The following is a 25,827-nucleotide window of genomic DNA, read 5'->3' as shown; positions in this document are numbered from 1 at the left end:
CAACTTCATTTTCAAACAAAAATGTGCAATCGACGGAAAATTTCACGTTCTTGAGAAGGAAATCTTTTTACTCTCTTATAAATAAAATCCCAAAAAAGCTGCATTTTTTATTCACCTGGAGAAGTAAATCATTTGCCTTTTTTTGTTTCATGTATAATTTATTCATTATAAATTTCCCTCTCAACAGAATTTCTTTAATTTCTCGCAGCGGACTATTTTCGCTACCCTCCGCAGCAAACTCCTGGAACAGACTTGGCTCACACAACCAGAAACCCATACGCTGGGAACAAGGTATTTTCCTTCTCATTTTAAAATAATTTTTTTAAATAATAATCCCTTTTTCTTTCTTTTCAAATTGTCAAGATAAGAAAGAAATAGATCCATGTTTTTTAAGACAGATAGATAAACAGACAGACACATGTGTAGGTTGGCTGATGGATAGATTTGTTTGAAAGATAAAAATTAATAGATTAATATATATATTGATGGATAGATAAAACTCTAAAAAAACTCTCTTTCTTTTCAAAATTATGATGACCAAGATAAGAAAGCATTGAAACCTTGTCTTTCTAGACAGACATAGATAGATAGATAAAATTTTGAAAATCCTTGTTCTTTCTTTTCAAATTATCAAGACCTAGATAAGAAAGCAATAAAACCCATGTTTTGTAGACAGATAGATAGAAAAAACTCTGAAAGTCCTTTCTCTTTCATTTTAAATCATCAAGACCAAGATAAGAAAGCTATAAAATAAAGCCCATGCTTTTTAGACAGATAAATAAAACTCTGAAAACCCTTTTTTTCTTTCTTTTCGAATTATCATGATCAATATAAGAGAAAACAACAAAATCAATGCTTTTTAGACAGGTAGATAGACAAAACTCTTGAAACCTCTTTTTTCTTTCTTTTCGAATTATCAAGACCAAGATAAGAAAACAACAAAATCAATGCTTTTTAGACAGATAGATAGATAGACAAAACTCTTGAAACCTCCTTTTTTCTTTCTTTTCGAATTATCAAGACCAACATAACAAAACAACAACATCAATGCTTTTTAGACAGATAGATAAAACTCTGAAAACCCTTTCTTTCTTTTCGAATTATCAAGACTATGATGAGAAAACAATAAGACCCATGCTATTTACACAGACAGACAGCTAGCTACTTACTATTTATCTACATAGATAAATAGATTTCTAGATGACAGTTGGATGGATGGATGGATGAATCTCTAAAAGAAATCTATTTCTATGTCCTACCCGATGAACAGAAGGCGAAGACGAGGGGGGGAGAGGTGAAGCTCAGATGTTCCATATGCATGGATGTCATGAAAGAGGAAACATCGACGATATGCGGCCACGTGTTCTGCCGGGCATGCATCACGAGTGCCGTCGTCTCCCAGAAGAAGTGTCCGTCGTGCCGGATGAAGCTATCTCTTCAGCACATCCACCGCATATACTTGCCCGCCTCGACATCTTGACAAACACATCTAAACCCAGTTTCCATCATAACCCAGCCAATTAACACCTCCTTCCCCTTTCTCTCTCTACTTGGCTTTCTCTCTCTTTCTATTGATGAGTGCCCATCTGATCTGGGAAGTGTACATATGGAACGATCCTGACCGTTGGAAAGCATTTGAGGTAGCACAGGGGGGGATGTCTCTATCTTTGTGGCCCTTTCTCTTTCAGGGGGCACAGTTGAATCTTCACACTTTCTTGCGGATTCAATTTTTTTAGGTGAAATGGCACCTAATTTTGGGGGAAAATGTGTTTGATTTTTTCTCTAACTATGCTGTGCTTGAGAGCAAAGTCAACAACATACCGTTGGAGAGTATAATAATATATTCTCTCTCTAGATAGAGAGTGACCCTTGACCTTTGACAAATGTAGAGCTGGTTTTTGGAATTTTTGGCCGATCCAGAAATCCTTTCAATGGATTTCTCAATCACTGTTTAGACAATGGGAACATTGTGGGAAAAGTTCTCGAATTCGATTAAATATTTTCATTTAATGCACGTAGGTTCTATTACTGTACTGTTTAGCTCTACATTTCGCCTAATCTTATGCCATTATTATCTTTGCATATTTTTCACAAAGTAAACTCCTGATAAGCTTTGAAGCCTCAAAAAGTGTCTAAGAAAGAATAAGAAAATAATACAAAGCTAGACGACAAGATATCATGAAGATATACTGGCAGTCAAATCTTGCATGTCCAATGGTTGCAATTTAGTAAAAATATACTGGCAGTCAAATCTTATTAGGTAAATGAAGACTAAGATAACCTGCTTAAAAGAAACTTACTCAAATATACCTTTCAATAAAGATACTGAAAATTTTCCAATTTGGCAAAGATGGTTGACTTCTGGCCCCCAGCTGTTCTTTTTGTACACTTGCAGGTCAGCTGTGCAGTGCCACAAATCATCCTTTTCCCTGCTGGTCAATCTCCATTCTCTCTCTAGAATCAGGACTAGTTCTCTTCTTATTAGTCTTCTGAGGTGAACAATCTCCATCCCAGGTTAAGCTTGGGGCCAGTCTACTTTCTCTCTCTAGAATCCTGTTAAGCTGCGCCGCCTTTGTTCTTTGTTGCTCCTTATCTCTCTAGGATGAGGTGAAAAGCTCGCTGCCAAGGGTGACACTTGGGATGACCTCACCCATGATAGTGGTCAAGCTCCTTTCTCTCTCTAGAATCCGGTCTAGCTCTGCCGCCACGATGCTCATTGGCGGCATCGGGCCCAGGCACCGTATGGCTAGCCTCAGAAATTCCTTCATCCCCTCACTGGTGAACCGAGTCCCCATTCTCGCATCAACTACATCAGACATATCATTTGCCTCGGTATAGCTCTCGGCCTGCGAGAAAAAGAAAATTATTGTTTTAGAAAAAATTATTGATTTTCTAATTTATTTTGGAAAATAATTGTCTACAAGGTCTGTGATAGCATTTCTTTCTAAAAAACGAGAGAAATTTTGAAAAAAAAATATTGATGGCTTTTTAAATTTTATTTTATACCACACTTTTTAAAAATTACACATAGCTTTCTTTATACAAATAGGAGAAATTTGAACCTGCGCTATTTATGAAGAGAAATATATTTTAAAGAAATATTGTTTATAACACTTGAATCTCATAATTTCAGAAAAAATCTAAACAGGAGAACTCTGATAGAAAAAAAAAATTCTAAGAAAGAGAGAATTTTCTATTTGCATTGTCTATGAAGGTTAGAAATATTTACCCATTTGCCGATGCTTCCATGGGCTGTGGTGAACTGGAATTCTGCCGCGGGCCGCCCTGTCACCAGCTCAAGGAGGAACACTCCAAAGCTATACACGTCGCTTCTCTCTGTGAATCCTGGCTCTTCATTGATGCTGCCCATATTTTCATTAGTTCACATTAGCCTGCCCATTCATACTAAGTCAATATGCATGATGATTGATGAATATTTTTGACTTAAGAGACACTAATCAACGCATGGATTTTAGTAATACCTACAATTGAAATCTAAAACAAGATTTTCAGGAAAAAATGTGTTTTAGCTTGTAAAAGTTCTTGGATTTTAGGGATACCGAAATTCAAAATTAAAATAACAGTTTTAGGGCAAAAATTCTCTGCATATAATTTTCGGATTTCAGTAGTACCCACCATTCAAATCTAAAATACAGATTTTCAGGAAAATAAAATTCTATTCGTAAATAATTCTTGGATTTAAGCAACACCGACCATGCAAATGACACTAGTAGGAAAAAACTATCTCAAATAAAGTTATTCTTCTGATGGATGAGATTCTATTTAATAAATTTTATTTAAGCGTGTGATGGTTGAGTTAACAATTACAATTTTGTCTGTAAAAGTTCTTATACTTCACTGGATGCGGCCCACCTCAACAACCGCATGCCCATGTAAAGTCTACTAAAATAAAATCTCTTCATTCAAAAGAAAAATGGGTAAATTAGATTGTTTCCAAAATAAAAATCAGTATCATGAGATTCGAAAGGAGATAGAAGTACCATGGATCCACGAACAGATCGTCCTCGGCTTCATCAAGAGATGTGCCACTTCCGCCAGACTTAGCGAGAAAGTTCCTCAAGCCGGCGTCCGCAACCTTGGGCGCAAAGTTCTCGTCCACCAAGAGGTTAGACGTCTTGAAATTCGTGTGCAGTAAAGGTGGGGTGAGAGAGTGCAGAAATTCCAGCCCTGCACAAAAAAAAGATAAATGAAAAAATTTTCCATAATTTTTTTTAAATTTTTTGTTTCTTTGTCTCTTTTACAGAATTTCTCCCAAGGAAACTGTCTTCAATGGCGACGAGATGATGACCAGGACGCTAGAAAATTTATGATTTTTTATATATTTTCTCTTCTAGTGAAGCCCAAAAAAATGCAACGTCTCAGAATAAATTGGCCGATCTTGAGCTTTGGACGGAGGTCAACATGGCCATCAATGTAGGGTGGTTGACGATGATTAATCTGTCATCCTCATCCATATTTGGGCTTGACCAAATTCAACATACCGATGATGGTAACAAATTCAACATATGGATGATGATAGTGATGATGGCAACAAATTCAACATATGGATATATAGTGAAGATGACCATGATGGCTCTTGGAAACCAGATGAAGATGACGATGCCATGGATAAATGATCCATATCTTGGAAACTGCCCCATAACAAGGACGAGATCACGACTACTGGAAACGGTATGACAATGATGATGATTCACCATGAACTATGGATGAGGGTGACGATCAAGGTTGCTTCTCTTAGATACTGAATGATAATGTTGATGATGATTAGTCATTATCATGGTTGACTCCTCATGGGCACTGTTGGCGCCGAACACCCAAAAAAGGACTCAGACTAGCAACCATTACATTCAGGTGCTGTATTTTTGTTCTGATTACTAACTATCCTGTTTAAATTTCTAAGTTTCATATGATTTTGACCATGGATATAGTCAACTCCCAAGAACTCAGCGTACAAAAGGCAAGCGGTCAATGGTCAGCGCAAAAGTCAATGCTCACCTTTAGCTGCACCAAGTGCGATGATAAGTCTGTGCTTGAATTCCAGCTTTTCACTGGATTCTTGATTTGCACCTGAATTTGGTAAGCAAAATGAAATATAAGCGGTTTAGGCAAAGTCAACGGTCTAGAGTGAGAGAGAGAGAAGAAAGGTGAGGACAGCCAAAATAGCCTAGAACTTGCCATATAAATGTGAGGAGATGCTACCGCTGGGGACATACTCATACACAAGCATCTGGAAGCCGTTTTCCTGGCAGTATCCCAGCAGGCTCACAATATTCCGATGTCTTATAAGTGAAAGATACTCCACCTGTTTCAAAATAATTAATTTGTTAATGAGAAGAAAACTTGGAATATTAATAGTAATGACACTATTATTGCTTCTTAAAAGATCATGGTCGTTGGCAAATAAGAGGAAACCTTAACCCATGGCGTAGAGCTCAGCGTGAGTTCATCAGATTTCACGGTTTCTTTTGATTTAGAAGAGTAAAAGTATTGTTCTTGACAGCAAAGAAGTGTCAAGATAGAAAACAAAACGGAGCGGAGCCCACTCTTACTTTCATTATGTTCCTTCATCTTATGTTTCTCGTAATAACATCATAACATCTCAGCATGCGTTAAATCAGAAAACCCAAATGACAGATGTGTTTTCGAGATTGTGAAGGTTCAGTTGACCCGTCGATTAAAGTACAGCCTGAATTAATCTTCAATCCAGGGTTTACCTGATTTAGAGGACTAACAGCTAGCTGCCAAGGTATCATTACATTATAACACAAAACATAAGATTATAACACAAAACATAAGACGAAGGACCAATCTCGATCTCGATCCCTATCTCTATCTCGAAATTTATATCTATCTCTTTCTCTAACTCTCTATATATATATATAAATAAATCTCTTTTCATATCTCTATTTCCTTTTTTATCTTCATCACTATCTCTTTCTCCATCTCTATTTCCATCTCCATATCTATCTCCATCACTATAACTATAACTATCTGCATCTGTATCTCTATCTCTATCTCTATCTCCATCTCTGTCTCCTGTCTCTATCTCAAGTTCTTTCTCTATCTCTATCTCTATCTCTGTCGCTATCCCAAATTCTTTCTCTATCTATATCTCTATCCCTGTCTGAATTGTTATCTCCATCTCCATATCTATCTCTATCGCTATCTCAAGTTCTTTCTCTATCTATATCTACATCCCTGTCTTAATTATTATCTCCATCTCCATCTCTATATCTATATCCCTCTCTATCCTTATCCATATTACTTTCTCTATCACTATCTCTATCCCTATCTCCCTCTGGATTTCGTCACCCACGCATCGATCACGAGGGCGGGAATTTCAACAGAAAACACAAAAAAATCAACGAAAAATCAGAACTTCGAAATCAATGCTCGGATTTCGAAATAAAAAAAAGCATACTTCTCGAACGAATTCCGCGGAGGGAGCGGCGGGGCGTCTCTTGACGGCCACGATCATATCACCGAGCAATCCTTTGTACACGTCGCCGAATTTCCCTGATCCGATGAAATTGGAATCTCTGAACAGATTCGTGGCCTGGCCGAGCTCCTCGATCTTGAAGCATCTCGCGCGTTGGGAAGCGATCGCGCGCGGAGAAGTCAGCGAGATCTGGTTCGCTGCCCACCATCGCAAACGAACAAAAAATTCAAAAATATGATCAGACGGTTGAGGTATTTACAGGGAGACGGTGGCATCATCGGCATCGGATAATATATGATGACGGATGACGGATAGCATGAGATGGATAATGGATGACGGATACCAAATGATGGAGAATAGATGACGGATACATATGACGGATAATAGATGACGTGTAACATATGACGGAGAGCGGATGACGGGTAACATAAGATGGAGAATGGAGAACGAATGACGGATACTATACGATGTATGATGTATGATGTATGAAGGATGACGGATGACGGAAACGGATAACGTATGCTGTAGCATGGATGACGGATACGTATGATGGAGAATGGATGCTGGATGACGGACAACGGATACGTATGATGGAGAACGAATGATGTAGATTGGATGACGGATGACGGACAACGAATACCATATGATGGAGAATGGACAACGGATAGTGTATGACGGATGACGGATAATGGAGAACGGATGACGGATAATGTATACTGTAGATTGGATGACGGATAACGTATGATGGAGAATGGATGACGGGTCACCTGGGAGAGAAGGGTCGGAGGAAGTGGTGTCGGAGGGGTGGCGGCGGCGGAAGAAGAAGAAGAGGAAGGCGGCGGCGGAGAGGAGGAGGAGTGACGTGGCGGCGGCGGCGCCGCCGAGCGCCGCCGCGAGAGGAGTGCGCATCTGCAGTGGCGGGGTGTCAAAGTGAGAAAGAGAGAGAGAGAGAGCTAGAGAGGGAAAGAGAGAGAGCTAGAGAGGGAGAGAGAGGGCTAGAGAGGGAGAGAGATAGGGAGAGAGAGAGAGAGAGAGAGCGAGAGGGGGAGAGAGAGATGGGGAGATAGAGAGAGAGAGCTAGAGAGGGAGAGAGAGGAAGCAAGAGAGGGGGAGAGAGACATTGGGAGATGAGAGGGAGAGGGATGGAGAAAGAGAGAGAGAGAGTTAGAGAGTGTGAGAGAGAGAGAGAGCTAGAGAAGGGGAGAGAGATAGTGGGAGAGAGAGAGAGAGAGCGCGAGAGGGAGAGGGAGAGTGATGGAGAAAGAGAGAGAGAGAGAGAGAGCTAGAGAGGGGAGAGAGATATTGGGAGATAGAGGGAGAGTGATGGAGAAAGAGAGAGAGTTAGAGAGAGAGAGATTGGGAGATAGAGAGAGAGGGAGAGTGATGGAGAAAGAGAGAGAGTAAGAGAGAGAGAGCTAGAGAAGGGGAGAGAGATTGGGAGATAGAGAGAGAGGGAGAGGGAGGGAGAAAGAGAGAGAGTTAGAGAGAGAGAGCTAGAGAGGGGGAGAGAGATTGGGAGACAGAGAGAGAGAGAGATAGAGAGGGAGACGGAGAGTGATGGAGAAAGAGAGAGAGAGTTAGAGAGAGAGAGAGCTAGAGAGGGAGGAGAGAGATTGGGAGATAGAGAGAGAGGGAGGTAGAGAGGGAGAGGGAGAGTGATGGAGAAAGAGAGAGAAAGAGTTAGAGAGTGAGAGCTAGAGAGAGGGGGGAGAGAGAGCTAGAGAGGCAGAGGGATAGAGAAAGAGAGAGAGCTACAGAGGGAGAGTGATAAAGAAAGAGAGAGAGAGAGCTACAGAGGGAGAGTGAGAGAGAGTTAGAGAGGGAGAGGGATAGAGAAAGAGAGAGAGGTCTACAGAGTGAGAGTGAACTAGAGAGGGAGAGTGCAAGAGAGAGTGAGTGAGAGAGTGACAGAGAAAGAGAGAGCTAGAGAGGGAGAGGGAGAATGATAGAGAGAGAGAACTAGAAAGGGAGAGTGAGAGAGAGAGACATAGAGAAAGAGAGAGAGCTAGAGAGGGAGAGAACTAGATAGAGAGTGAGAGAGAAAGAGAGAGAGCTAGAGAGGGAGAGAACTAGATAGAGAGTGAGAGAGAAAGAGAGAGAGCTACAGAGTGAGAGAACTAGAGAGGGAGAGTGCAAGAGAGAGTGAGAGAGAGAGTGATAGAAAAGAGAGAGCTAGAGAGGGAGAGTGCAAGAGAGGGAGAGGGAGAATGATAGAGAGAGAGAACTAGAAAGGGAGAGTGAGAGAGAGAGAGTGATAGAGAAAGAGAGAGAGCTAGAGAGGGAGAGAACTAGATAGAGAGTGAGAGAGAAAGAGAGCGCTTGAGAGTGTGAGAGTGCAAGAGAGAGAGCTAGAGAGGGCGAGAAAGAGCGACCAGCAGATGCAAATGAGAGAGCGTGAGGGTGAGAACGAGAAGACGAGAGAGAGAGAAAGAAGAGAGAGAGAAAGAGAGTTCAGAAAGAGAGGAGTGAGAGAGAGATTGAAAATTAGAGCGAAAGAGAGAATGAAAAGAGAACTGAGAAAGAAACTCAAATATGGGTGGTGGGTCGACGAGATTTATGCGCATTTCTTGTTGCTTCACGCCGAAACATAGAGAGAGAAAGAAAGAAAGAGAGAGAAAGAGAGAGAGAGAGAGTACCTGCGTTATCTTGAGGGGGGAAAGGCTAAGACAGAAGAGAGAGAAGTCCCCGCTTCACTTGCCGATCGGCAGACAATATCTCTCTTAGCGAGAGACTCCCCAGTACAGCTTGCTCTCCGCATTCATTCCTCTTGGAGATAGAGAGAGAATGACACGGAAAAAACAGATAGAGAGAGAGAGAAAGCAACTGAGAAAGAGAGAGAGAGAGCGAATGACACAGGGAAGAAAACAGAGAGAGAGAGAGAAAAAATGATGAAGGGAAGAAAACAGAGAGAGAGAGAGAGGGAGAGAGAGAAAGCAAATAAGAGAGAGAGAAAGCAAATGATAGGGAGAGAGAGAATGACACAGGGAATATAACAGAGAGAGAGAATGACAGAGGGAAGAAAACAGAGAGAGAGAGAGAGAGAGAGAATGTGAAAAATGAGAGAGAGAGAGAATGTGAAAAATGAGAGAGAGGGAGAGAACGTGCAAATGGAGAGAGAGAGTGCGAATGCGAGAGCGACAGAGAGAGAGCGAGTCTGATATAACGCGTCCAAATGAGGGAGATGGAGAGAGCGTGCAACTGAGAGAGAGATTGAGAGAACGAGCAAATGAGAGAGAAACAGAGAGCGCAAGAGCGAGAGAGAGCGCGAGAGAGGGAGAAAGAGAGAGCTAGAGAGGGAGAAAGAGAGAGAGCTAGAGGGAGAAAGAGAGGGAAATAGAAAGAGAGAGAGCGAGAGAGAAAGGGCCAGAGAAAGAGAGAGCTAGAGAGGTAGAGAGGGCTAGAGAAAGAGAGAAGAAGAAAGAGAGAGCTAGAAAGGTAGAGAGAGAGCTAGAGAAGGAGAGGGAGAAAGAGAGATCTAGAGAGGTAGATAGAGAGAGAGCTAGAGACGAAGAGAGGGAGAAAGAGAGAGCTTGAGAGGTAGAGGGGAGAGAGCTAGAGAAGGGGAGAGGGAGAAAGAGAGAGCTAGAGAGGGAGAGAGAAAAGGAAAGAAAGCTAGAGTGGGAGAGGTGGGGAGCGAGAGAAGGAGAGAGAAAGAGAAGAGCTAGAGTGAGAGAGATGGGGAGCGAGAGAGTTCTCGAGCCCTAGAGAGGGAGAGAGAACTAGAGAGAGAAAGAGCCAGACCGCGAAAGCTCGAGTGTTAGAGAGGGAGAGAGCGAGAGAGCTGTAGAGGGAGAGAGGGAAAGTGAAACCTGAAGCAATATCGTTAAGAACGCGCATCATTATTTTAACAAGAAATGGGAGACACGGCACCATTCACAGCTGTATCTTGATGAAGTCCACACTGTCATCAGTACACTCCTTAACCTTCGGCAGAGTTGTAGAGAGAGAGAGAGCAAGAGCTAGAGAGAGCAAGAGATAGAGAGAGAGAGCAAGAGTTAGAGAAACAGCAAGAGGTAGAGAAAGAGCAAGAAGAGAGAGAGAGAGCAAGAGTTGGAGAGAGAGAGCAGGAGTTGGAGAGAGAGAGAAGAGTAGGAGAGAGAGAGCAAGAGTTGGAGAGAGAGAGAGCAGGAGTTGGAGAGAGAGAGCAAAAGTTAGAGAGAGAAAGAAAGAGCTGGAGAGAGAGAGAAAGAGTTAGAGAGAGAGCAAGAGCTAGACTGCTAGAGAGAGTAAGAGTTAGAGCGAGAGCAAGACTTAGAGAGAGAGAGAGCAAGAGTTAGAGAGAGAGAGAGCAAGAGTTAGAGAGAGAGAACAAGAGTTAGAGAGAGTGAGCAAGAGTTGGATAGAGAGCAAGAGTAAGAGAGAGAGCAAGAGCTAGAGAGAGAGCAAGAGTAAGAGAGAGTGAGCAAGAGCTAGAGAGAGAGCAAGAGTAAGAGAGAGTGAGCAAGAGTTAGAGAGAGAGCAAGAGTAAGAGAGAGTGAGCAAGAGTTAGAGAGAGAGAGAGCAAGAGTTAGAGAGAGAGAGAGCAAGAGTTAGAGAGAGCGCAAGAATTAGAGAGAGAGCAAGAGTTAGAGAGAGCGCAAGAATTAGGGAGAGCAAGAGTTAGAGAGAGCGCAAGAATTAGAGAGAGAGAGCGAGAAAGCAAGAGTTAGAGAGAGAGAGCAAGAGTTAGAGAGAGAGAGAGCAAGAGTTAGAGAGAGAGCAAGAGTAAGAGAGAGAGAGCAAGAGTAAGAGAGAGAGAGAGAGAGCAAGAGTTAGAGAGAGCGCAAGAATTAGAGAGAGAGCAAGAATTAGAGAGAGAGAGCAAGAGTTAGAGAGAGCGCAAGAATTAGGGAGAGCAAGAGTTAGAGAGAGCGCAAGAATTAGAGAGAGAGAGAGAGCAAGAGTTAGAGAGAGCACAAGAATTAGAGAGAGAGAGAGAGAGCAAGAGTTGGAGAGAGATATAGAGAGCAAGATATAGATAGAGAGAAAGAGATACATATAGAGAGAGAGAGAGAGCCCAAGCAGGAAATTTGACTCGGAAGGTCTCGAAAAGACTTGGAATCTTTGAACGGCGCGTCAGGCCAATCATCTCCCCCCTTCCTCCCCTTCGCAAATCCCAACACTCTCCTCGTCTCAGTTCCGCGACGGACGACGAGAAATTTAACTTGAAACTCGGCCGTGGCCGTCAGGCATGTGCTGTAAAGCAATCTCCTGTTGCTGTCCACTCCTGCAAGTTGCCTGTAGCTTTGTGCCCGGCAGGTTAGAGAGAGAAAGAGAGAAGAAGAGGTCGGCCATGGCGCTTGTCGTCTGCTCTTCCGGCGTATACAGTAAGGCATCTTGGCCCTGCCTTTTTTCCGATTGTTTGCCATGGCATTCCCTTCTGGAAGAGCCCAGCTATTTGAGCTGGGTTCCAGCTGATGATTCCCTCTTTCTCTCTCTCTCTCTCTCTTCCTTATTTACTCCGCCCTTCCCATCTCTCTCTCTCTCTCTCTCTCTCTCTCTCTCTCTATCTTCCTTATTTACTCCGCCCTTCCCATCTCTCTCTCTTTTTCTCTCTCGTTCTCTCTCTCTCTCTCTCTCTCTCTCTCTCTCTCTCTCTCTCTCTCTCTCTCTCTCTCTCTCTCTCTCTCTCTCTCTCTCTTTTCTCTCCTCTCTCTCTCTCTCTTTTTATCTCGTTCTCTCTCTCTCTCCCTCTTTCTATCTCATTCTCTCTTTCTTTCCTTTTCTCTCATTCTCTCTCTCTCTTTCTATTTCTTTCTCTGTCATTCTCTCTCTTTCTTTCTTTTTCTGTCATTCTTTCTTTCTTTCTCTCTCTCTCTCTCTCTCTCTCTCTCTTTCGATTTATTTCTCTCTCTCTCCCTCTTTCTATCTCCTTCTCTCTCATTCTCTCTTTTTTCTTTTTCTCTCGTTCTCTCTTTCTTTCTTTTTCTCTCGTTCTCTTTTTATTTCTTTCTCTCATTCTCTCTCATTCTCTCTCATTCTCTCTCTTTCTCTCTCTTTCTCTCTTTGTAGCTCTTTATCCCTCTATCTCTTTCTCTCTCTCTCTTTGTATCTCTTTCTCTCTCTTTAGCCCTCTTTCCCCTCTTTCTCTCTCTTTATCTCTCTTTCCCCCTCTTTCTCTCTCTTTATCTCTCTTTCTCTCTCTCTCTTTGTATCTCTTTCTCTCTCTTTAGCCCTCTTTCCCCTCTTTCTCTCTCTTTATCTCTCTTTCCCCCTCTTTCTCTCTCTTTATCTCTCTTTCTCTCTCTTTCCCTCTCTTTATCCTTCTTTCTCTCTCGTTATCCCTCTTTCTCTCTCGTTATCTCTCTTTCTCTCTCTTTCCCCCTCTTTATCCCTCTTTCTCTCTCGTTATCTCTCTTTCTCTCTCTTTCCCTCTCTTCATCCCTCTTTCTCTCTCGTTATCTCTCTTTCTCCCTCCCTCTATCTCTCCCTCTCTGTTTCTCCCTCTCCCTTTCTCTCTCTCTCTTTGTATATTACTCCATCTCTGTCATCTTTCTTTGGATCTTCTTTTGTTAACCTTCTTCATTTTCATTTGTTAATCTTTCTTGCTCTCTTTGTCATTATTTTCTCTCCTATGTTTTACCTCTTTCATTCTCTTTCTATCTTCCTTTGTTGCCGCCCTCTCTCTATCCCTCTTTCTATCTTCCTCAGTTGCACTTTTAGCTCCCTCTCTCTCTTATTTCTCTCTCTATCTTATTATGTTAACCTTCTTCATCATGTGTTACTCTTTCTTGCTCTTTCTATCTTTATTTGTTACTATTTTCTCTCCCTCTCTTTGACCCTCTTTTTTTCTCATTCTATCTTTCTCAGCTGCAGTTCTTTCTCCCTCTCTGTCTTATTTTCTCTCTTCCTGTTCATCATATGTTGCTCTTTCTTGCTATTTTTCTCTTTCTTTGTTACTGTTTTCTTTTAGTTTTTTGACCTTCTTTCTTTCCCTTTATTGCCCTCTCCCTGATCCTCTTTCTTTATCTTTCTATCTTCCTCAGTTATTCTTTTGGATGCTTTCTCTGTCTTCTCTCTCTCTCTCTATCTTCTTACGTTATCCTTATCCATTTCCATACTTTACTCTTTCTATCCTCCTCGCCTACTCTGTCCCGCTTTCTCTAACCCTCTGTTAATTCTCTTTCTGTATTCTTGTCTCTCGCTCTCTTCGACCCTCTTTCTTTCTCTTTCTATCTTCCAATGCTACTTTTCTCTCTCCCTCTCCCAGACCCTCTTTTTCTCTCTCCATCTTCCTCTCACTCGAACTGAACCTCTGTCTTCCTATGTTACTATTTACTCTCTCTGTTTCTCTATCACTTGATCTTCTTCATACTCTTTTCTCTCCTTCTGATTCTCTCTCTATCTCTTGAGCTCTCCTCTTCTCTCGATGTCTCTCTCTCTCCTCTGATTCTCTCACTATCTCTTGAGCTCTCCTCCTCTCTCTATGTCTCCTTCTCTCTCCTGATTCCTTATCCCTTGAGCTCTACTCCTCTCTCTGTCTCCCTCTCTCTCCTTCTGATTCTCTCTCCATCTCTTGATCTCTCCTCTCTCGATGTCTCTTTCTTTCTCTCCATCTGATTCTCTCTCTCGATGTCTCTTTCTTTCTCTCCATCTGATTCTCTCTTTCTCTCTCTTGATCGCTCCTCTCTCGATGTCTCTTTCTTTCTCTCCATCTGATTCTCTCTTTCTCTCTCTTGATCTCTCCTCCTCTCTCGATGTCTCTTTCTCTCTCTCCATCTGATTCTCTCTTTCTCTCTCTTGATCTCTCCTCCTCTCTCGATGTCTCTTTCTCTCTCTCCATCTGATTCTCTCTTTCTCTCTCTTGATCTCTCCTCCTCTCTCGATGTCTCTTTCTCTCTCTCCTTCTGATTCTCTCTATGTCTCTTTCTCTCTCTCCTTCTGATTCTCTCTCTATCTCTTGAGCTCTCCTCCTCTCTCTATGTCTCTTTCTCTCTCTCCTTCTGATTCTCTCCCTATCTCTTGAGCTCTCCTCCTCTCTCTATGTCTCTTTCTCTCTCTCCTTCTGATTCTCTCCCTATCTCTTGAGCTCTCCTCCTCTCTCTATGTCTCTTTCTCTCTCTCCTTCTGATTCTCTCCCTATCTCTTGAGCTCTCCTCCTCTCTCTATGTCTCTTTCTCTCTCTCCTTCTGATTCTCTCTCTATCTCTTGAGCTCCACTCCTCTCTCCAAATCTAAATACTCTCACTCTCTCTCCATCTCCTCTTGTCTCTGCTTCGTACTTTCTCTCTCTATCTACCTCTGTTACGTCTCTCTCTTTCGCTTGTCTCCTCTCCTCGTCTGACTCTATTCCTCTCCTCGAGATGGGAGATGACCAGCTCACGAGCAACTGTCTGAGCAGTGACAAAGTTGACAGGATCTGAAAAATTGCACTTTACTGAACCTGTTCAACGGCACAGAATTCATATCATACCCTAAAACATATGTTTATTTTAATATAAAACTTTAATGTTTTAATTTATGACTATACTGTTTTAACCTAGATTTTACAGGTGTACTTTGGGAGTATCAATAATGAAGGGCTTCCTGGACCCTCTTCAACAGTACTACAAAGATGCTTAGGAGTCCCCCAATTCATCAAAATTAAATTATAAGGCCGAAACTTGATAAATTTTTTTATCTAGACCCAGTAAAAGTGTAATGTTGGGGGGGCCAATAATGTCTGTTCAACTGCCCACTGAAAAGATGCTTAAAGAGTTTCCCAATTCATTAGACCCCAAAATATTGAAGGGTTATATTATGACTGAAATTTGTTAAATTTGTAGTTATATGTTTTTTAGGTCTAAAAGTACATGTTGGTGGGTCAATAGAGATGAGCCTATTCAACTGTATACTTAGAAGATGCTTAAGTAGTCTCCTTGCCCTGAAATATCAAAAGTTTTAGTATAAGACTGAAAATTTTATGGTAAATGCTCATACAATTTTGAAATCAACTCAGTTTACACATACTTTTGGTGGGCAAGTTGTGATGGCCTGCATGGCCTATCAAATTTCCAATAAGTACAATTACATAGTTTCCTACTTCATTGTACCCTAAAATGTTGAATATCATAGTATAATACTGATTCATCTAATTTATGTTGACCCAAAAATCAATGTATGGTCTTCCACATTTCTCATAACAGTTGATACCAGCAAAGGTTGCAGAAATCTCTCTCTGCCTCTCTATCTCTATCTCTCTGTCTTTCTATTCACAAGTAAAACGTTTAGATATTTGGGACTATATTCATCATATTTGAAAACTATAATATAAGGGTTAATTTTTTTAATTTATGATCAAAGTAATGGGCTTAGAAATGTATCAGATGACGAATAGATTTGGGCCTCTTTAAGTCTAGTGGGCTATTCTGACACAACTTTCACTGCTGACAGCCCAACGCTCTCATCTTAACTCTTCCATTTCTTGACCATATTCCAAGTTGTACTGCTCTCTCGCTCACTCACTCTCTCTATTTAATACCTGAAAACTATAACATAAGATTTAATTTGTTTAATTTATGGTTATATTAATATGCTAAAAATGTATCAGATGAAGAAGACATTTAGTTCTCTTAAATCTAATGGGGTATTCTGACCCAAAACTCTCACAACCAACGGCCCAACGCTCACCTTTATCTTATTTTCCTTTTCTTGAACAGAATACAAGTGGATCAACTCTCTCTATCTCCATCTCTATCTCTATCTCTATCTCTCTATATCTATCTCTCTATCTCTGTCTCTATCTCTCTATCTCTATCTCTATCTCTATCTCTATCTCTATCTCTATCTCTATCTCTATCTCTATCTCTATCTCTATCTCTATCTCTATCTCTATCTCTATCTCTATCTCTATCTCTATCTCTATCTCTATCTCTATCTCTATCTCTATCTCTATCTCTATCTCTATCTCTATCTCTATCTCTATCTCTATCTCTATCTCTATCTCCATCTCCATCTCCATCTCCATCTCCATCTCCATCTCTATCTCTATCTCTATCTCTATCCCTATCTCTATCTCTATCTCTATCTCTCTTGATTATCTCCTTTATAGCATGTGATCTAAATTTTCTAATTTATGAGTATACTGATGGACTTGGAAATGTATCAGATGGCGTTGTAAAAAATCTCTCTCTATCTATATGAAATATTCTGTAAACTATAGCAGAAGTTCTATCGTGCAATTTATGGTTATACTTATGGACTTGGAAATATATCAGATGAAGTTGTCGAACTCTCTCTCTCTCACTCTCTCTCTATCTCTATTGAATATCTGAAAAGTACAACATAAGACCTTAACTGTCTGATTCATGGTTATACTGATGGAATTGGAAACGTATCAGATAAAATTATAAAACTCCCCTCTCTCTTTCTCTCCATCTCCAGGGAATATCTGAAAACTACAACATAAGACCTTAATTGTCTAATTTATGGTTATACCAATAAAACTGGAAATATATCAAATGAAATTATAAAACTCCCTTTGCCTCTCTCTTTCACCGTGTCTCTATCGTTATTGAATGTCTAAAAATAGCACAAGATCTAAATTGTCCAATTTATGATTATACTAAGGGATTTGAAAATGTATTTGATAAAGTTATACAAATCTCTCTCTCTCTTTCTTTCTCTCTCTTTCATTCTCACTCTATCTCCATTGAATATATAAAACCATAGCCTAAGGCCTAAATAGTTTAATTTATGATTATATTGATGGACATGTAAATGCATCAGATGAAGTTGTAAAACTCTCTCTCTCTCCATCTCTATGGAATATCTAAAAACCATCACGTAAGATCTAAGTTGTCCAATTTATGATTATACTAATGGATTTGAAAATGTATTTGATGAAGTTATAAAATTCTCTCGCTCTCTCTTCTTTCACTCCCACTCTATCTCTATTGAATATCTGAAAACTATAGCTTAAGGCCTAAATAGTTTAATTTATGATTATATTGATGGACATAAAAATGCATCAGATGAAGTTGTAAAACTCTCTCTCTCTCTCTCTCTGCATCTCTATGGAATATCTGAAAACCATCGTGTAAGATCCAAATTGTCCAATTTATGATTATAATAGTGGACATGGAAACGTATCATATGAATTTGTAAAACTCTCTCTCTCTTCATCTCAATGGAATATCTGAAAACCACAGCATAAGATCCAAATTCTCCAATTTATGATTACACTAATGGACTAGGAAATGTATCAGATGAATTTCTAAAACACTATCTCTCTATCCATCTTTATGGATTATCTGAAAACCACAGCATAAGATCTAAATTATCCAATTTATTATTACACTAATGGACTAGGAAATGTACTAGATCAAGTTGTAAAACTCTCTCTCTCTCTCCATGTCTATGGAATATCTAAAAACCACAGCATATTATATAAGACTTGGAAAAGTATTATATAAAGTTTTAAAACTCTCTCTCTCTGTCTGTATGTATTGAATATCTAAATATATATCATAAGACCTAAATTGTCTAATATATGGTTATATCTATGCACTTGGAATGTATCAGATAAATAATAAATTTGGGCCTGTTCAAGTCTAATGGGCCATTCTAACCAACAGCCCAACACTCCGTTTTAAGCTTTCCACTTCTCTTTACAACAGCAATCGTTGCAGAACACAAACTCTCTCTCTCTTCTTTCTCTCTCCTTTTTCTCTCTCTTCTCTCTCTCTTTCTCTCTCTCTTGTTCTTGCTCTCTCGCTCGCTGCCATGGCGATGGAGTCGTCGGAGGCTCTGGTAGCGCACATCCAGGCGCTTTCTGGGAGTTCAGAGGAGATTTCTCAACTCCAATCCTTGCTCAAACAGGCGGAGGAGTCTTTCCCGACGCAAGCGGGGCAGTTGTTTTCCATCCTGGGGCAGCTCGAACCATCGAAACATTCTCTGGGTTACCTTTACATCTTGTAAAATATCTTTGATTTTAACTTCTTTCGAAGTTTTCGCTTGCTTTTTCTTGATTTTCTCTTCTTTTTGGTACTGATTTTTCTGAGTTTTCGTTGCTCCCTTGCTCTGTTATATGAGAATTAGGGTTTCTGCGCGCAGTTTTATTATTTTTGTTGGAATTTAATTGTTCCTTGGGGCTGCAGGGAGCCGTACTCTGCTTCTATTGCTGGAGAGCAGGTCGATGAGTTTATAACCTTGGTCGTAAGATTTATCGAGGAATGTTCTGCGGTGCAGATTCGCTTGGCCCCGGAGAAATGTACTGGATTCTTGCTTCAATTCTTCTTCTTTTTTGAGTTTTTTTTTCGATCTTTGATTGCTTTTCGGCTTCTGATGAATAGTACTGACTCTTGTTGCAGTTGTTTCTGTTTGCAAGAGATTCAGGGAGAGGCTTGTAGAACTGAAAACACCCATTAGAGGAATTGTTCCTCTGAGAACGGCAGTCCGTAAACTTCAAGTGTCCTCAGAAAAATTGACCCCATTACATTCAGATTTTCTGGTTCTCTGTTTGTTGGCAAAGCGATATAAGGCTGGCATGAGCGTTCTTAATGACGATATATACGAGGTTGACCAACCAAGGGATTTTTTTCTATACTGCTATTATGGGTAAGTTTTTCTGCTTTGTAAATAAACATTACTATTGGATCAGCTTTTACCAACCTTGCAAAAGCTATATCTGACAGCAAGGGCACTACTTTTCATTGTTAAGCAGGATGTTGTACTTCAACGATGACAAATAAAAAATTGTCTTCATGTATATATTATTTTGTGTTCACCATAGAGTTTCTATGGTCATTGCTTCGATTACCTTTGAATGAACATATTGAATCGCATCCTGTTACAATCACTTTTTACATTTACCCTCCAGATATATCCCTCTTCATGGTATATTTTGAGATTCAAGCTAATTATTACATTATTTTACATTTCTTCTTTATTGAAGGAAAAGGCCGTCTCACATGTCATTTTCCTTGGAAAATGTGCAGGGGAATGATCAGTATAGGACAAAAGGATTTTCGCAAGGCATCGGAATTTCTACATAATGTATGTATGACAGGCATAGATTCCAATTTCATTTTTAAGAATGTCATATAACTTCGACTCTGATGTTACGAGGAATTTTCAGGTCATTACTGCTCCAATGTCCAACTTAAATGCAATCGCAATTGAGGCATTCAAAAAATACGTATTAGTTTCTCTTATTCAGAGTGGGCAGGTTGGCACAGTATTTCCTATTTCTGAAAAGAAAAGAATTTATTTTTCTTTAAATGTCATGTAAGTTGGTAACACAGGGAGTTTGTAATCGTATATTTTTGACACATTTCACCTCATTTCAGCTGTATTATTCATCTAATTTTCTGTATCTTTAGAGCTCATGAAATTAGTTTCTGACTGTCTTGGAAACATCATGTTGAATCCCAATCCTCAATTTTCACTGACAGGTTCCTCCATTTCCAAAATACACGTCGTCGGCTGCTCAGCGGAATTTGAAGAACCATGCGCAGGCACATTTCTAACTATTTTACGCTTTTCTTGTGTTTTTCCTTATATTTCTGAAATTCTATTTCAGATATTTCAGCTAGGATGAGCTTCCTCTGGTCTAGACTTGATTATTTATTCTCTTTGAAATAGCAAAAAATGTTGCCTTATTTGACTAATAAGCTGGCTTAGTTGCCTCTTCTTGCAGCTATATCTGGATTTAGCGAATTGCTATTCAAATGAAAAGATTTCTGACCTCGAGGCTTTCATTGAATCAAACTCAGAGATGTTTCTAACCGTAAGATGTTTTAACGTTATTTTTTTTCTTTTATATCGTATTTTTTGCCGTAATATTTATTGTGGATAGGAAGATTCAGTAAAGGCGCTGAGCTTGGAGTTTCTTGGAACTTTTCTCTATGAGTAATATTGAAAATTCCCAACGTATACATAAACAATGAACCACCTTTCTCACGACGGGCTTCCCCTTTAAGGACTTGTATAACCATATTGGGTTTAGGGCATTCTCTCAACATAAAGAGAGAAATAAGTCACCAAATCACAACATGCTGGAATCGATACAAGAAATTAAAGGGCACAACAGTAATGCAAAAGACTAAAACACTCCTTTCAGGGATTGGGATCCAAACACTTTGCTTCTTTTCTACTAATGGGCTGCGTCGTCTGTTGTAGTTTACCGTAAGAAAGAGTCTGTGATGGTATCACGTCGTCCATCTCCTACATTTTCAAAGGCTTACGGATTTGATTATTATTTCAGGACAAAAACATGGGGCTTGTGAAGCAGGTGCTATCATCTCTCTACAAACGCAACATTCAGAGACTGACTCAGGTGTATTTGACGCTGTCCCTACAAGACATATCCTCCACTGTGCAGCTTCCAGCCCCCAGGGAAGCAGAGATGCATGTTCTTCGCATGGTGACCTCTCTCTCTCTTTTACTTTCTCTCACATTGACATATTTGCATGCAAACCCATACATTTCTCATATTTTCTCGGTCTATGTACCTCCATCTTGACTTTCATCCTTCGGGGTTGTGATCATCGACTATCATCTGAAATAAACTGATATCTTTGACCATGTTGTGTAATCTTTTCTTTTTCTAGATTCAAGATGGTGAAATATTTGCCACAATAAACCAGAAAGATGGGATGGTCAGTTTCCACGAGGACCCAGAGCAGTATAAATCTTGCAAGATGATCGAGCGTATAGATTCATCGATTCAGAGGTCAATGATGTCATCATCATCATATCATAATCATTTCAATGCTTCCTGTCTCAAAACTCATGTCCCTCTTGTGATTCTTTCAGGATTGTGTCATTGTCGCGGAAGCTAACGTCGATTGACGAGCAACTCTCCTGTGATCCTGCCTATGTGACAAAGGTTAGGCCATCTGATTAGAAAAAATAGAAGAAAAACACAGTCTATTTTCAAACCCTTGGTTTAGTGAAGGATACACACTATATGAATATGATGTTGCCAGGTTGGGCGAGAGCGCCCGAGACTCGACTTTGATGACTTCGACCCTGTGCCCACAAAGTTCTTGTGAGAGATCATACAACTACCATTTCCATAAATGACGAGAGAAAAGCTGACAATGATGGTGATGATCAAGAGGGAAGAAAAAAGGAGGAGAAGAAGAAGAACAAGAACAAGAAGAAATTCTCTTTTTGTTTTGAGGGAGCTGTCATAATATCGTGCCTTTATTTTTTTATTACTTTATCATGTATTGCCATTGCCCTTATATCTCCCTTGTGGATGGTACTCTTGTGGCAAAGCAGTAAGCACAATCTCCTCGTCTTTAATGGCAATTATGGTTAAGTTCCTTTTTTATGAAAGTTATACCCCCAAGCAAAAATATCATTTCTTTTTTCTTCTGAATTCCTTTGTCAGCAGTCCTCTGACCCTAGCCTTTTTTAGACAAGGTTTTATATTTATTCCCATAATAATAGAGACTATGAATGTTTTTTTAGATGTTCTAGAATAATATAAGATGTTAGCGTTCAACGGAAGAATGATATTCTGGTAATATATTAGTGACAAATTTCATACTATTTACCTTGTTCTCTTGTCTTTCTCCAATGCTTCTCCCGTATCCTGTAACAGACTTCAAGAATGTAACAACCTTCTCTACTGGAGCTCCATTGACTAATATACTTGCCAGGTTGTATGACTAGTGGGCCCACAACAAGAAGACTCCAAGAATAGAATGAATTCTAGCCAAGAAATATATTCTAAATATCTCGGCTGACAATTAGGATGTTTATGGGATCTCTTGTAACTAGGGATGGTCTCAGATGTGTTGATACAGCTCTCGTCCCATTTCTTGCCCTCATGAAAGCCAGATACAGTTACTCGTGCCAAGAAACCACAAGTTGATCTTTAATCCAAAAAGTCCCTCTAATGACCTTACAAGGAGGTATTTATAACCTGACAATTTCAAGAATCGGTTATCTCATCAGGACTCTAACAATAAGACAATGGACAAGTCCATCCCAAAATTGCACCACCCTTCAAACATGTGGCCAGTGGGGGTTGTTTGCCCCTAGGCAAATTCAGGGACAGAGGTCTCGTAGTACCTCTTCCATTAGAAATTAGGGTTCGGCTAACACAAGCCTTAATAGCTGACATTACCATAATAGCCTCAATTCAGTCTTTAGAAAACTTCTTTATTTATTGACTTTTACCTACGTTATTATGTTTATTCACTTTTTCCCCTCTTTTTTTTACATACTAAAATGAAATGATCAAGTAGGTGGGTGGAGGTGGAGTCTCTTCAGCCTGACCACTTGAGTTCTAATCTTCCTAATTGCTATAGCCTCTGGTCTCCTGTTACCCTTGGGTCATGGCTGTCATAGCTACTGTTTTATATGCGTCCAATATCCAATGTTAGACAACTGATATCTGATATCCGGATGAAATCAAGGTGATTTCAGATACCAGATGTCAGATATTGGACGTATATAGAACATCTGCCCGATGTCAAGTATCAGGACAGATGCCATAATGCTCGGAACGTGGGGGGCGCAGTATTGGGTATTGGAGTTTGACATCCAGATATCAAAATTTGATGACCGGATATTGGATATCCAAGTCCATACTGAATTCAGTATCTTAATATCGGCTTATTCTTCTAAGAAAACATTGTCTAGTATGGTAGAAGACAATGAAAACATGTATAAGTATTATGGTTATGGTCTCAATCGACAAAACCATCTTGGCTTTTCGCAGAAATGTTAAGTACCTTTGGCTCGGACTCTGAGTCCCCTTAATGACACTGGCTTTAGTTGTTGATTAACTTCGGTCTGGGTGGCATTTTGGCCCATATCATAGTTGAATAACTATCCGTCTGGGCGACCTTTTTGTCCAACAAAATCAGTCTAATTATATTGATATTAAAATATTAATTAATATATTAAGACAATAATTCCATCTATAATTACTCTAGATTTTTTATTATAATCTTCATTTCCTATAAATATAGTCCACATGCAACTCATTATCATCGTCTTCATATTATGATTAAGATGAAAATCATAAATATACGGACATCATATGAATTTACATCCTATACTACCACAATATGTCAGATATGGATTAAACACTTCCATAGAAGTTGATGGATGAGGACTTTTTGCATAACATGTGCTATGAGTCCAACTCGCTTGTTTGGGAGTTATTGGCTTCGATATAACAAATACATAACGTGCGCTGACGAGTGATGGGGCAAGAGAGACCTTTTATGGATTGTGTCCATTAATGCTGCCTCCATGATTACTTCATTGTCCACAAAAGGTCTACATATTGCGCTAATTTGCACTACATTTTCATGCATGTAATATCCTGCATGCAAATGCCTCATGCATGAGAAAAATGTTTGCTCCTAGATCTTTCTGACCTCGTCGTCAACTTGCTCCTAGAGAACAAAAAATGATAAGCATTACATTGCGTATGAATTGAAAAATGTTAGATCTTAATTCTTTTTATCACAATTAAGAACATAGTATCTACATGTGTAGACTTCATCAAGTTTCAATTTTTTAGTCCAAACATAAAGGCTTGCAAGTTTTCACAATACAGGTTCAGTGGTATTTCAATTATACCAATGAATCTCAGGCTTGTGACATGTAATCCATTTCCGTGAATCAATGTCTAATAATATGCCAGAAAATTATAGCACAATGTTAAAATATGTTACGACTGATTTTTGTTAATCTCTGTAGGATATAGTTCCTCTTGCCACAAGATAAATAAAACCTTAAATGGACTTCTTGCTACTGGAACATTAAAAAACATAATTATACTACCCTATGATATCCAACAGGCTTAATTTGAACATGTGTGTTTGTATCACTTTGTCATTTGAAGATATTTCATGACTCTCTTGACTTTTCTCCTTTGAAAATCATACATTGATTAATCAAGTGTTGATCGGCTAAACCCTGTATGCATCCTAAACTTGTTTCTACACATATGTGCATATGTAAGGTTTGCTATAGTTAATGCATGAAGGATCTTTTTCATTTCTTAAGCCTAAAAATATTTATTGGGGAGTTCTTGAGACGAAAATTGTCTCCTTTAGTCACAGAGGTGTCTACTGGTTATTTCATTCCATAAATTATAAGAGTATTTTTATATATCCTTAATCTGACAAACCTAAAATATATCTGAACACCTAATATCCAAGAGGCTCTACCAAGGTCCATCATCTCAAAATCATTTAACACAAAAATCTTAGGGTTACAGATTAGACTTGGATCATTCGTATCAATCAAACAACCATTCACATACATCATAAAAAGTATGTGTTTAATTGCACTAAAACTGTAGTATTAACATTTATATGCTAAAATTATCCCAAAATAAAATTATTCAAAAAAAATATATACCTTTGATGAGAGGCTCATAGATGAATTTCTTTAGCTTTAGATCATTGTGTTTGGGTCTTTAATCACAAACTCTTCTGTTTACACTATATGTAGGATCTCAGTATCTGAATTTTTAAATATAGTCGTTATATCCATTTGATGTAGCTCATGGCCAAACTTTGTTAGTAGTGCCATTAAAATTATAAATGACTCGTTCAATGAAGTTGGAAAGAAAGTATCTATGTAATGAATATCTTCTTATTCATTTACTCTTTAACAAGCTGAGCTCAAAATGTTTACGTATTACCCATTACTCTTTTAAAGTACCAATTATTTATATCCAACTTCAGGTAATGAGATGAGATTCAATACATTTTATTTCTCATTTATCTGACATCTTTATTCATGGAATCTGTACAATTTTACAAACTAGAACTCTAAATGACTTGTCTTTAGTGTTTGCCCATCCTGATACCGGTACCGGATGATGGTATCGGGACGGATGCTGTATCGGATACCGGAAAGGAATTTCCGGTATCCGTTTTTTTCGATATCCAGAAATTGGATATCGGTATTGGATATCGGTTGGTACAGTGCGGATATTGATATCTGTCTCGAGGTCATCATCTGTCTTTGTCTCAGGGAGAGGATGACGACATTGATTTTTGATGTTGTATATCGAATTCTGATATCCAACATCAAAAACCTCTCTTTCGTGTATTTCGTGTATTTTCGATTCAAAAATTTGAATTGAAAATACACGAAAGAGAGCCAGAGACCCAGAGAGGGTTTGGCGCTTTGGCGGACAGTGGACGACGGACGACATACGGCGGCATTGGCGGACGGCGGTGAAGGCAGAATCGGCAGACGCAGGTAAGTTCTTCTTCGCCCTTTCAAAAAAAAAAATTCTTCTGCTACCGCTATTTCTCTTATTCTGCTTGACTGCTTCATCCTCCAATTCTCATTTCTCAAATCTCATCTGAGCAATTCTTCATCCACCATTTCTAAATTATCATATGAGACCTTCTTCATCCGCCAATTCTCAATTCTCATCCGCCAATTCTCAATTCTTATTTCACTATTTCTCATATCTCC

The 25,827-nt window shown here is 39.5% G+C and overlaps 3 protein-coding genes and 1 long non-coding RNA gene across 4 annotated transcripts in view; 3 read left to right on the top strand and 1 right to left on the bottom strand.

Moving 5' to 3' along the window:
- The window catches only part of LOC144715980 (uncharacterized), a 4,452-nt gene extending 2,666 nt beyond the window's left edge, over positions 1–1,786 (top strand). Inside the window, exons 4-5 of the mRNA XM_078590945.1 lie at positions 209–291; positions 1,271–1,786. Coding sequence (XP_078447071.1) covers positions 209–291; positions 1,271–1,480 — 293 coding nt within the window. The 3' untranslated portion in view covers positions 1,481–1,786. The remainder of the gene's footprint in view (positions 1–208; positions 292–1,270) is intronic.
- Positions 1,787–2,224: 438 nt separating this feature from the next.
- LOC144715979 (Protein kinase superfamily protein) lies at positions 2,225–11,551 on the bottom strand. Its single transcript, XM_078590943.1, has 8 exons — positions 9,097–11,551; positions 7,228–7,369; positions 6,443–6,657; positions 5,197–5,323; positions 5,017–5,088; positions 4,002–4,188; positions 3,230–3,362; positions 2,225–2,846 (listed from the first exon to the last, which is right to left on the bottom strand). Exons 2-8 carry the CDS (start codon positions 7,367–7,369, stop codon positions 2,598–2,600), a joined length of 1,125 nt encoding a protein of 374 aa, XP_078447069.1. The 5' UTR covers positions 9,097–11,551; the 3' UTR covers positions 2,225–2,597.
- A 17-nt stretch (positions 11,552–11,568) lies between these two features.
- Positions 11,569–15,097, top strand: LOC144715981 (uncharacterized). The gene is made up of 2 exons (XR_013584791.1): positions 11,569–11,766; positions 14,931–15,097. It is a non-coding gene; the product is annotated as an uncharacterized LOC144715981 (long non-coding RNA).
- A 2,939-nt stretch (positions 15,098–18,036) lies between these two features.
- On the top strand, positions 18,037–21,702 carry COP13 (Proteasome component (PCI) domain protein). The gene is made up of 11 exons (XM_078591322.1): positions 18,037–18,332; positions 18,516–18,628; positions 18,729–18,975; positions 19,356–19,413; positions 19,496–19,585; positions 19,812–19,874; positions 20,057–20,146; positions 20,624–20,782; positions 20,970–21,091; positions 21,175–21,247; positions 21,348–21,702. The coding sequence occupies exons 1-11, from the start codon at positions 18,142–18,144 to the stop codon at positions 21,411–21,413; spliced, it is 1,272 nt and encodes a 423-aa protein (XP_078447448.1). The 5' UTR covers positions 18,037–18,141; the 3' UTR covers positions 21,414–21,702.
- Positions 21,703–25,827: the final 4,125 nt, after the last annotated feature.

This window comes from Wolffia australiana, chromosome 20 (assembly GCF_029677425.1).
Source record: "Wolffia australiana isolate 7733 chromosome 20, ASM2967742v1".
In the NCBI taxonomy this organism is placed as follows: Eukaryota; Viridiplantae; Streptophyta; class Magnoliopsida; order Alismatales; family Araceae; genus Wolffia; species Wolffia australiana.
This window is presented reverse-complemented; position numbering and strand designations above follow the sequence as displayed.